The sequence below is a fragment of the Urtica dioica genome, chromosome 8, assembly GCF_054948205.1.
Source record: "Urtica dioica subsp. dioica isolate 48M chromosome 8, U.dioica_male_clone48M_v1_H2, whole genome shotgun sequence".
Classification (NCBI taxonomy): Eukaryota; Viridiplantae; Streptophyta; class Magnoliopsida; order Rosales; family Urticaceae; genus Urtica; species Urtica dioica.
In genome coordinates this window covers 49,678,852-49,691,118 of record NC_142763.1, presented here as the reverse complement: position 1 = coordinate 49,691,118, position 12,267 = coordinate 49,678,852, and the positions used below count along the sequence as shown (strand labels likewise).

The 12,267-nt window shown below is 41.6% G+C and overlaps 2 protein-coding genes across 2 annotated transcripts; both read left to right on the top strand.

Annotated features, from left to right (window-relative positions):
- The first annotated feature begins 2,449 nt into the window (after positions 1 to 2,449).
- Positions 2,450 to 3,898, top strand: LOC149389999 (short-chain dehydrogenase reductase 3b-like). Its single transcript, XM_089623886.1, has 2 exons — positions 2,450 to 2,829; positions 2,906 to 3,898. Exons 1-2 carry the CDS (start codon positions 2,813 to 2,815, stop codon positions 3,690 to 3,692), a joined length of 804 nt encoding a protein of 267 aa, XP_089480012.1. The 5' UTR covers positions 2,450 to 2,812; the 3' UTR covers positions 3,693 to 3,898.
- A 4,976-nt stretch (positions 3,899 to 8,874) lies between these two features.
- Positions 8,875 to 10,242, top strand: LOC149389998 (uncharacterized). The gene is made up of 3 exons (XM_089622791.1): positions 8,875 to 9,106; positions 9,544 to 9,989; positions 10,065 to 10,242. The coding sequence occupies exons 1-3, from the start codon at positions 8,927 to 8,929 to the stop codon at positions 10,240 to 10,242; spliced, it is 804 nt and encodes a 267-aa protein (XP_089478917.1). The 5' UTR covers positions 8,875 to 8,926.
- Positions 10,243 to 12,267: the final 2,025 nt, after the last annotated feature.

Genomic DNA, 12,267 nt, shown 5'->3' with positions numbered 1-12,267 from the left:
GCTCTTACTGCCTGGTCCAGGCAATACGGCCGAGACCGTAAAAGATGGGTACTTATGCGTCCGTGAGATTTTTCTGGAAAAGTGTGGGCTTAGGTTTTTGATTCCTAGGCTCTTCTTAGGTTGTATGGAGCAAGTGGATGTGACTTTCCTGCAGCTCATCCCATTTTCCTTGAGGATTGTGTGTGGGCTGCTTACGCTGGCCGATGAATTGGGTGTAAATCTTTCCCTACACGACCTGATTCACCTTATTAGGAAAATGAGAAATTCTCACCATCCCGGGACTTTCTATTTCTTGTGGAAGCCCGCAATGACTATTATTCAGGGGATCCATACGAGGGATAATAAATGGGTGGAGAGATATTTTTATGTTAGGATTTTTCATCTCACCATAGGTCGCTATGCTGATCTGGTTCGCGTTCACTGGTCTAGAGCAGCAGGTTAGGCTAGCTTCTTACTTTAGCTCCCTTTGTTACCTCATGCGTCTCTCCTTCTGATGTTGTTTTATAGTTGCTATGCAGTTTCTCTGAAGACTATCTCTTTAGACGATCGGTTCGAGGATCTTGTTAGGACGCTTCGAAGCGAACCCGTGGATTGGGATAGATTTACACGAGCGAGGTTTGACCGCGATTTTTTTGGTTTGGAAAATTCCAGGTAGGAATGCTTAACTCCTTTTTCTAGGGCTTTTTTTCCAGTATGAATTCTTGTTTCCCTTATTGTGGCCGTGGAAGACTTGTGTGCAAGGGTTGAGTGTCAAGACGAAGATCCAAGACAAGCGAGCCTAGACAAAGAAGGAGAAGACCAATATCCAGGATAAGTGAGTCCGGACAGAGCGAAAGAAGATGAAGATCCAAGACAAGGGGATATGCGTGAAGAAGAGATGAAGGCTCGAATTTACGGTTGGAGGGTGAAGAAGGAAGCAGCGGCGAAGGAGGCTTCAGCGAAGAAAGGTGCGGAACAAGAATCTATGGTGAAGGAGGCTGCGCTGAAACGGCTGCTGAAAAGTGTTGTCAATGGTGCCCACAAGAAGAGTTGTAGTCTTTACTTTTGCACATTTGATGTAATAAAGTCTCACGAAGACTCTTGCTTGTAATTGCTTATTTATTAATAAAAAGTTGAAACGTTCATTCATTATTTATTGCTTATTTATTAATAAAAAGTTGAAACGTTCATTCATTATTCCTTGTGTGAAGCTTTATGATAAAACCTTAGTCTTTAGTCCATAAACAAACCTAACAACACATGAAGAGACAAATGTAAATTTGCATGAACAAACTCTTCATGGTTTGCTTAAAACAGTATACTCGCAATCTAAGGATCAAAGGACTATTGATCTCAGTACGATTGTTAGGAGAATCTATGACGTCTGGTTATGGAACATTGAGAATTGGAGACTCTATAGTTCTTCTAAGTATCTTCCGAAGGTACTGAATTGACCAGTGCACTTCTAGAGATAAGATAAGAACAAACCATTTAACCTCTTATGTCTCGAGGTCACTACATATGAATTGCATCATGCTTACCTCAATCTTGAAATGAGACATGCCATTTCATAGCTTACTTATTCTCATTTGAGAAAGTCAGAGTTCGGATTCACTATGTGATTCTTAACAAGACCTATTAGTGAAGTACTAAGTCATGAAGATGTCACGAGTAACTTTGTGAAGTTCTCATAGATATGGAATTCATGTACAAGATTGCTGAAATGCAATGCATATCACCTCATGCTTTGTTAATTGGAATGTGAATAAATGAATTGGTCAGTGTCCAAATTGAATCTTGATTCTATTTGATGAAACAATGTGCTCGGAATCAAACGCTCTTCGTGATGAGACAATTATTATACCATTTTTTCTGTCTATGTATAATATAATATTAATATATATATATATATATATATATATATATCGAATAATATAAATTAATCCAAATTTGTCCAAATTTCCTGCGGTAGTGGAGAAGTGGTCCCAATTGGTAAGTAATTGAGCAATTAAAGGGTTCGAGCCCCACAGCTATATATTAGCTATATTTTGAATGCACCATATATACATATATTAATATATTATATATTACATATAATATATACATATATATATATATATATATATATATATATGTATATCCCACGTGAAATTATATTTGCTAATAATGAGAATAATATGGCTGCACTTGCATGCAATGCAGCAAAGTTGGCTAATTAATTTGACCCCAACCAGTTCGAGTTAGAAATGGTGAGCGTACTAATAATAATATCACATAAAAAATAAAAAAAAATTAAAAATTATTGTAATAAGCTAATTCTCTACTCTTTTTAAGCTGAAGTTAACTAAATTAACTGTTAATTAATTTAATTAATTTCGATTTGATGAATTAATTTTTTAATAAAATGAAACTTAAAATGTTTATTAAAAAAAAATAAAGGTGAACTACTCGGCTAATCGCCTGATTATCTCTTAAAAAAATTAGGTTGAATGTTCCAAAGAAAGCAGAAGAAAAAAATATTATGAAATGCAAAGGTTTTGAGACATAATTAGTTAAAAACAAATATAGAAGTTTGGAGCAAGGGGCAGACAATTGAGAAAATAAAATAGACGGTGATCATGAGATTCAGAAGCAGGCAGGCAGTTTAATAAATAAATAAATAAAGCACATGGGAAGACAAAATAAAAATATAAAATAATGGCAGCAGATCCAAGAGGCTTATAATCCGGAAAACTGCAACACAGAAGAGAAACATCGAATCATTTGCACTTGCTCCTCTAACAGGAGAAAAAGAAGAGGAAGAGGAAGAGGAAGAGGAAGAAGAAGAAGAAGAATGTCGTCCAAGGGAAGGTACGTTGATTGCGGACAATACTGATGGTATACAAATTTTGTATGTGAAAGGGAATGAATGAATGAATGGTTACAGGAGGCTGGAAGGGAAAGTGGCGATAGTGACAGGGGGGGCAAGCGGGATAGGGGAGGAGGCGGTGCGGGTATTTGCGGAGCAGGGGGCGTGGGTAGTGGTGGCGGACGTGCAGGACGAGCTGGGGCGGGGCGTAGTGGAGTCGGTGGGGAGCGAGCGAGTGAGCTACCGGCACTGCGACGTGAGGGAGGAGGCGGAGGTGGAGTCGGCGGTGAGGCACGCCGTGGAGAGGCACGGCGGGCTGGACGTGATGTTCAGCAACGCGGGGGTGATCGGGCCCATGAGCAGCATCCTGGAGCTGGACATGGCCGCCTTCGACGCCGCCATGGCCGTCAACGTGCGCGGGGTGGCCGCCACCTTCAAGCACGCCGCCCGCGCCATGGTCGCCTCCTCCACCAGGGGCTCCCTCATCTGCACCGCCAGCGTCGCCGCCTCCCTCGGCGGGACCGGGCCCCACGCCTACACCGCCTCCAAGCACGCCCTCCTCGGCCTCGTCCGCACCGCCTGCGGGGAGCTCGGGGCGCACGGCATCCGCGTCAACTGCGTCTCCCCCTTCGGCGTGCCCACTCCGCTCGCCTGCCGCGCCTACGGCCTCACCCCCGCCCAGGTCGAGGCCCAGAGTGCTCAAGCCGGTAACCTCAAGGGGATCGCCCTCACCGCCCGCCACATCGCTGACGCTGCTCTCTTCCTCGCCTCCGACGACTCTGCCTTTGTCAGCGGCCATAATCTCGTCGTTGACGGGGGCTACACCGTCGTGGCTCATACCTACGCCTCTCCTCACCAACATTGAGTCCATCATCAATATAATCTTTCTTTTTTTTTTCTTTTCTTTTTACAAGCTCCTATAGATTCATTACTTTGTTTCCTTAGCGTCATTTTAATGATTATATTTCTTTTTGTTTTTGTTTTTAATAGTATGAAACTCCCATTGCATTGCTTATGAATACGTACGACTTGATAAATAAAGTTATTGCTAGTTTATTTACCAAGTGCCGACCGCCATGCATAGAATCTGGGATACTTTGAGTGCATTTTGAGTTTCGCGATGATGGTCAAATGCAGACTTATTGTTATTAAACATGTCGTTCGCAGACATATTCACAAGATATATTTTTTGAATAAAAATTATAGAAAATAGGCTAAAGATTTTTTTTTTTTTTTTTTTTGGCCAATTTAGCAAGGCGTTTAAGTGTCTATAAAAAGGGAATTTGACGTTAATAATACCATCTTGTTGTCACTTACCATATTTAGCCCAAAACTCAAAATTTGACACATGTAATACCTAGACCAATAGGTAAAGACTATTATACCCTCAAAACTAATTTAAACGAAATAAACCATCCCAACCCAATTTTCTCCATTTTCCCTCGCACACCTACACCTCTTCATCTTCTCGATTTATCTCCCTCCCTCTCTCTCTCACGATTTTCAAACCTCAAACCCCTCCCACATTTTCGCTCTCACGATTTCACTATCTCTTCCTCTTCCCTCCCACGATTTCGCTCTCTAATCATCTTCCTCTGTGTCTCTCTTTCTCTCCCTGTCCTTCTCTTTCTCTTTCTCGCTCAAAAATCGCGACGACCCATCTCGGGGACCCACGACCCAGCTCTCGGCGACCCAGGTCTCGGCGGCGAAGGCGCAACCCACCTCTGCTCGACCCAGCTCTCGGCGACCCAGCATTCGGTGACCCAGCTCTCGGCGACCCACTCCTCAGCGACCCAGCTCTCGGCGGCGAAGGCGCAACCCACCTCTGCTCGACCCATCTCTCGGCGACGAAGGCACCTCTGCTCGACCCAGCTCTCGGTCTCTATCACATTCTTGACGTTAATCGGTGAAGAAGAAGAAAAGATTGTGTTCATCTTCATATCAAGGTAAATCGGCCGATCTCTATTAAAGCCTCAAATTGATTGAAAACTCTATTTAACCTCACATTATTTGATTTAGGGTTTTTGACTCAAATTTTTTTTGGGTGTTTTAGTGTATTTGGTGTTTGGGCGAGTGTTTGTTGTGTTTGGCCGAGAATGTGTTGTATTTGGGCGTTTGATTGTATTTGGGTTTGGGTGTTTGAGTGTATTTGTGTTTGGGTGTTTGAGTGTATTTGTGTTTGGCCGAGAATGTGTTGTCTTTGAGTGTTTGTGTGTATTTGTGTTTGGGCGAGTGTGTCACGGAATGACCCGAGTCCGTGACACTTGTGTCACGAAGTGGATTCACTCCGTGACACATATTTCATTTATTTCGGTCTCTTAAAACCCTAGAAATACGGGTGAGTGTTTGTTAAAACCCTATTTCATTTACTAAAAAAGGTATGGGTATCTCTATTTCATTTATTTCGGCCGAGTGTTTGTTGATTTAGGGTTTTTGGCTCAAATTTTTTTTTGGGTGTTTTAGTGTATTTGGCGTTTGGGCGAGTGTTTGTTGTGTTTGGCCGAGAATGTGTTGTATTTGGGTGTTTGATTGTATTTGGGTTTGGGTGTTTGAGTGTATTTGTGTTCGGGTGTTTGAGTGTATTTGTGTTTGGCCGAGAATGTGTTGTCTTTGAGTGTTTGTGTGTATTGTGTTTGGCCGAGAATGTGTGTGTTTGTGTGTGTTTCGTGCTCGTGTATATATTTGATTGAACAATGTTAGGGTTTGGCGAGTGTGTGTGTGTGTGCATGTATTTGGTCTTGAAGTTGTTGAAAATTGGTGACTTGATTTGTTTTAGGTTTTAGATTCAATGACGAAGTCTAAAGGAAGCAAGGTCGAGGAGGCCTCAAAAAGTGTCCGAAGAAGTCCTAGGACGGCTTCGAAAAGGAAAATAATTTCGCCGTCCAAGCGTTCCAACGATAACGACGCGTTCGTCGTCGCACCAACAAAGATAAAGAAGGTATAGAATAAAAATGAAGTGACTTAATTAGATGTATGTGCAGCTATTTGATTTTGTTTTGTGTTTGATATAGCCAAAAAACAAGGCTGAGTCATCGGGCGTTGCGACCGCGTTGGAGAGTCCTACAACTGCTATTCCCCGAAAGGTGAGTGTCAGAAACTCATTTTGATCCTGGTTCGTGACAGATGTGTCACGGACTCGATGACTTCGTGACAGATGTGTCACGAAGTCAGCGAGTCTGTGACACATCCGTCACGAAGTGGGTGAGTCCGTGACACATCTGTCACGAACTCAAGCATAATGGTTTCACTAATAATGTCATTGAATCATATGTGTAGGAGTGGAGACGGTTTATACCGGAGTCCAACGTTGAAGGATTTTCCTTTAACTTCCACGGGGGATTGGAAAATTTCCTGGCTCTCTTACTCGGCCGCAGCGCCGAAACGCAAGCTGGTTTCGCCCAATCATGTTTTGGGCAGTTCGTGGGGCAACCCAAAATAATGCGGTCATCGGCGATTATAAGCCACTTGGTGTTGAGGACCGGGAGCTTCGACGGAGAAACCACTGACAGGCTTCTAATTGAGATTGGAGGCCAAGTCCGGGAGTTCACGAAGAGAGACTTCCAGGAGATCACATTCCTCAAAGTCGTCGATGACTACGAGGAATTCAAGTTCGAGGGGGTTTTTTCTAATGACAGCCTCTTCAAAAAATTCTTCCCGGGGAAGTATTTGAGTCGGAACTTGGTCAACCAATTCTTGGAGGCGAGCGTAGATTGGCCGACAGAAGTTCAGGTAAATTACCTGAAAATTTACTTCGTCTTAAATGTCCTCCTGGCGGACGATGCGAAGAACAGGACACCGTGCGTAGAGCTCATTAAGGCGGTGGAGGACACAGACACATTCGGTCGCCATCCATGGGGCAACGTGGTGTGGAACTACCTTCTCGGCGAAGTCCGGAAGTTTGTGGAGAAGGGTGGCGAGCGAATGGAGCAAGGTAAAAAAAAGGAAGCTCCATCTCCCCGGATTCGTCGAGCTGCTTCAGGTTTGGGGGTACGAGTGTCTTCCTTTCCTGACGAACATGGGGGTTTGTGAGAAAGTCTCCACCACAGCTCAGCCAATAATGCGTCGGTGGAAGTCTATCAGACTTGTTCAGGATGCCGCCATGAGAGGAATCAACTTCCATGAGGTAATAAATTTGTAGGTTAGTTCATACTTAATATTGATCACACTCATTTGTTAACTTGTCCCACGTATAGGTTGAATTTCACGGAATCGGCGACACTTCTTCAAGCGTTGCAACCCCTTCTACGACGGCAGCGGGGGTGGACAAACGCTCGGAGAAGAAACCCAAAAAAGACGCCCCACAACCAGAAACACCACCACCACAACCACCACAACCACCACAACAACCGTCCCATTCACAAGCACAGACAGTTGAGGTAACACAATTTTGGGTTTCTATTTTAATTTAAATGAATCCACTCCGTGACACATCTGTCACGGAGTGGATCCACTCCGTGACAGATGTGTCACGGAGTGGATTCACTCCGTGACAGATGTGTCACGGAGTGGATCCACTCCGTGACAGATGTGTCACGGAGTGGATTCACTCCGTGACAGATGTGTCACGGAGTGGATTCACTTCGTGACACATCTGTCACGGAGTGAATCCACTCCGTGATAGATGTGTCACGTACTGGATTTACTCGTCAGCCAGCTTACTTTGTTATTTTGGTCATGGACAGTCCCGGCTCGACTCTCTCGAAAACTCAGTTGAAAATCTCGACGAGCGTTTCCGCTATATGCAAGACGACTACAGGAAGTTCAAAAAGAAATTTAGGACGCGGTGAAGAGCTACAGAGTGGCTCTTGATGAACTAGATCAGTACTACGATTGGAGAAACGAGTTACAGTTAGAAAAGAAGCGCCGGGAGAAGAAAGCGGCCAAATTGAAGAAGTGGGCAGAAGAGATGGCGAAGAAGAGAGCGGAAAAAGAAAAGAAAAAAAAAGAGGAAGAAGAATATGTTGAGAAGCTGAAGAAAATGTAGGAAGAAGAGAAGAAAATGCGGGAAGAAGAAGAGAAGAAGCAGAGAGAAGAAGAAGAGGATAAGAAGAAAGAAGAAGAGGAGAAGAAGAAGAAAGAGGAAGACGAGGAGAAGAAGAAGAAAGACGAAGAAGAGAAGAAGAAGAAAGACGACGAAGACGAGAAGAAGAAGAAAGACGACGAGGACAAGAAGAAAAAGGACGATGATGGGGACAAGAAAAATAAGCAGGACAAAGACGACAAGAATAAGAAGGACGATGGCGCCAAGAAGAGCAAGAAACAGGAGGAGAAGAAGGATGGCAACCAAAAGAAGAAGAAAAACGAAGTCGAGAAAGGGAAAAAGAAGCAAACCAGTCAACAAGAGGTACAAGATATGCAATAGACATATTATTTTGTTCTTTAAGAGTGGATTCACTCCGTGACAGATGTGTCACGGAGTGTACTTAGTGCGTGACACAGTGTCACGGAGTCGCTGAATTTCGTTATTTTGATTACACTCATGTTGAACTAAATGATTTTGAATGGTCAGGAGGATGAAAGTGACGTCGAAAACACACAAGGTCAACAATCTTGGGGTGATGAAGATTCGCCTCTCAGTCTAGAAGCCCAAATGAATGCAGAGGCTATGGAAGAGTATGAGTTGTTAGGGACACAGGGGGTTCAAGAGGTACCTCCATTAATTTGATGGTTGAACTTAATTCTTGACTTGTTTAGAAGCATATAATTGTTATGGTTGAACTCAACAATAAACTTGAACTCAAATAAGCATATAATTGTTATGAAATATTATTTTATGGTTGAACTCAACAATAAACTTGAATTCAAATAAGCATATAATTGTTATGAAATATTATTTTATTGTTGAACTCAACAATAAACTTGAACTCTATTTCTCTTGTTGGATAGATATATGACTTGAAGACACCGAATCCCCATATCCTTATTGAAGACTCACCTATCAAGAAACATTTGACCCGGCAACGACGCAGCCCCGATAGGTTTACTCCTTCCAAAAAGGTGTTGCCTTTTCTGAGGTTCACAAATGCTCCAGACGTGCTTCCTGATGAACTGCCGCTGTCGGAGGTAACCAAACAACCGGACCAGGATGACGTTGACGTCATGAAGTTGTGGTTCCAAGTCGGCTTGAAGAGGGGCCACAAGAACATATCTCAGGGCAAACCAAAATATAAGCCGGAGGAAGAAACCATAGCGCCTTCTATGGAACTTGGACAGATGGCTATCAACCAGAAGACCTTCTTCTACAACATGTGGCACGAGGACGGTTGGTTGTCTGATCAGGTATTAATGTGTGTCAGTAATTTTTAAAATATGTCTTGTTTTGCAGCTCACTTCGTGACAGATGTGTCACAGAGTCAATTCACTTCGTGACAGATGTGTCACGGAGTCAATTCACTTCGTGATAGATGTGTCACGGAGTCAATTCACTTCGTGATAGATGTGTCACGGAGTCAATTCACTTCGTGACAGATGTGTCACGGAGTGAATTGACTCCGTGACACATGTGTCACAGAGTGAATTGACTCCGTGACACATGTGTCACAGAGTGTACTCAGTCCGTGACACATCTGTCACGGAGTGAATCCACTCCGTGACACATCTGTCACGAACTAAAGTCACTCCGTGACACTTGTGTCACGGACTGAGGTATTTAGTGCTTATGTTTATCTTTTGTCGTGCAGCATGTGGACGTCGCGATGTACTACCTCTTGAAGAAGAAAAATGCGGGTTTGTTACGTCACTCCTTCACCATCATGTCCACGGTCTTCTTTAAGTATCTCCGAGATAGTTACACTCAGTTCAATGCTAGTCAAGATCCGGGTGTATTCTTAAAGAAGAAACTGAAAAAATGTGTCGTCGACCACATTACCGGAGAGTCTGGAGCGGAGCAACTGGTGGACCGATGGGACGGGGTCGATGATGTCTTCATCCCTGTAATAGATGGCGGACACTGGTATCTTCTTGTTGTCAACGTGCGTTCAAGGTGTATAACGGTGTACGATTCCATGAGTTCCACCGGTGGACACCAAACGCTCGTGGACACTGAAGTCAGAAACTTGGCCACCATTTTGCCATATGTTCTGCATGTCGCCGGCGTTCTACTCTCCAATGAAGAAATATTCAAGGTCATCCACTACGATCAAATGCCACAACAAGACAATGGGTAAATATTTTAATTCTTAATTTTACATTCTTAATGACACATATCAATTAAAGCATGCGTTTTTTGTTCCTTCAGAAATGATTGTGGCATGTTTATGATCAAGACTGCCGAGTTTTTGGCGCGCGACCTTCCATTGTCTGATTTGAAACAGGAGGACATGATCATGTATCGACAGAAAATGACCACCGAATTATACCGACACGGAGCGCTAAAACTACACACGCGTGGAAATGCCAATGTTGAGGCAACTTGAAATTATGTGTTTATGATTGTACGCATGTGTTTATAACTTTATATATGTATTCTTAGAACTTCAATTTCTTAGTTTAAAAGTGTGTGTATTGTTTATAACTTTATATATGTATTCTTAGAACTTCAACTAAAAGTGTATGTATTGTTTATAACTTTATATATGTATTCTTAGAACTTCAATTTCTTAGTTTAAAAGTGTATGTATTGTTTATAACTTTATATATGTATTCTTAGAACTTCAATTTCTTAGTTTAAAAGTGTATGTATTGTTTATAACTTTATATATGTATTCTTAGAACTTCAATTTCTTAGTTTAAAAGTGTGTGTATTGTTTATAACTTTATATATGTATTCTTAGAACTTCAATTTCTTAGTTTAAAAGTGTATGTATTGTTTATAACTTTATATATGTATTCTTAGAACTTCAATTTCTTAGTTTAAAAGTGTGTATTGTTTCGAAATCAATTTATGTATCACAAACTGACCTCATTTCGTGACATATGTGTCACGGAATGAGATCACTTCGTGACACATGTGTCACGGACTGTGTTCACGTCTTAACAATAACATTGTTTCAATACCAATAAAGTTCAAAACATTCAAAATGTAATACATAACAAAACACCAAGGAAGTTCTAGATATTCAATGATAAAACGTGTCGAATTACAAACCAAACCAATGTCCCATCCCCGGAGCCCTCATTTCCGGTGGAATTAGGTTGCGACACGTAGCTCTATTGTGACCTACACCTCCACAACGGGAACATTTACGAAGCGAGGCATCAAATTCTCCAAGAGAGGGAATCCTTCTCTTCTTAGGTCTACCCGCCGGATGACCTAAGAAGTTAGGCGGATTTACTTTGATCTGCTTGATTTCGTCGGGAAAAGTCCATGACGATTCACTTCCTTGAGGATAAATAACCCCTGCATACGCCAATTTCCAATACTCGGTCGTGTAGTACTCTGCACAATAGCTCTCAACTGGTAGGTTGCGTAAGCGACAAGCCGCAATGGCATGGACACATACAAATAGATCAGTTTGAAATTCTCGACACGAGCACGTCTTATCAATCAAGTTCACTGCCCATGGTGTTCCTTCTGTGTCTAAAACCTCGAATTCGTATACTGCAGAAGGCCGGACCTAAAACATAAGCAAAAAAAAGTTTAAACATAACCACTCAGTCCGTGACACATGTGTCACGAAATGACCCGAGTCCGTGACACTTGTGTCACGAAGTGGATTCACTCCGTGACACATGTGTCACGGACTGAAGTCACTCCCTATAACATATGTGTCAAAATATTGGTTTTGGGCTAAATATGGTAAGTGACAACAAGATGGTATTATTGCTGTCAAAACCCCCTATAAAAAGGATCGACACTATTAAAAATTTGGCACCTCTACGTACGTTAGATCCGGCTCAAGAAATTCTGGGCCGGGCTTGGATGAGAAGCAAAAAAATGACCTTTATAGTTAATAAAAAATTGGATTACAAAATAGAGAGTAAGAAAATTACACAAATTATTTTTTTTTTAGATGCAAATTCATAAATTAAATCATTATAATCAAATTTATCTAACAACTCATTTTCAACTGATATAGTGAGTCCACTGAGTCTTTTTTGACACATAGATGAGCTCAAATAAGACTTTATCAACTTTAACTTGAAAAAATTTCTCTTTGCTGAAGCAATAAAAATATAAATAGTCAACATTTTTCTATAACCAATATAAGTATTAAGAAAAGAATCAATGTGCTTAATATAATTAAGTATTTACATTGAGTTAGTGTTGGGTCAAAAATTTTCTAGCCTAAAAAACAAATAATTGGGCCTCATGAGCAAAAGACAAAATCAAAAGCCTAACCTAATCTCACACACACATTATTATATATATATAAAGCAAAACCCATATTTTACTATTCATGCTACACAGTAACTCCATATTTTTTCTTAAAATTTCCATAAATACCTATTTAAGTTTTTAAAATTACATAAGTAACCGTATAACAAAATTCCAAAAACAA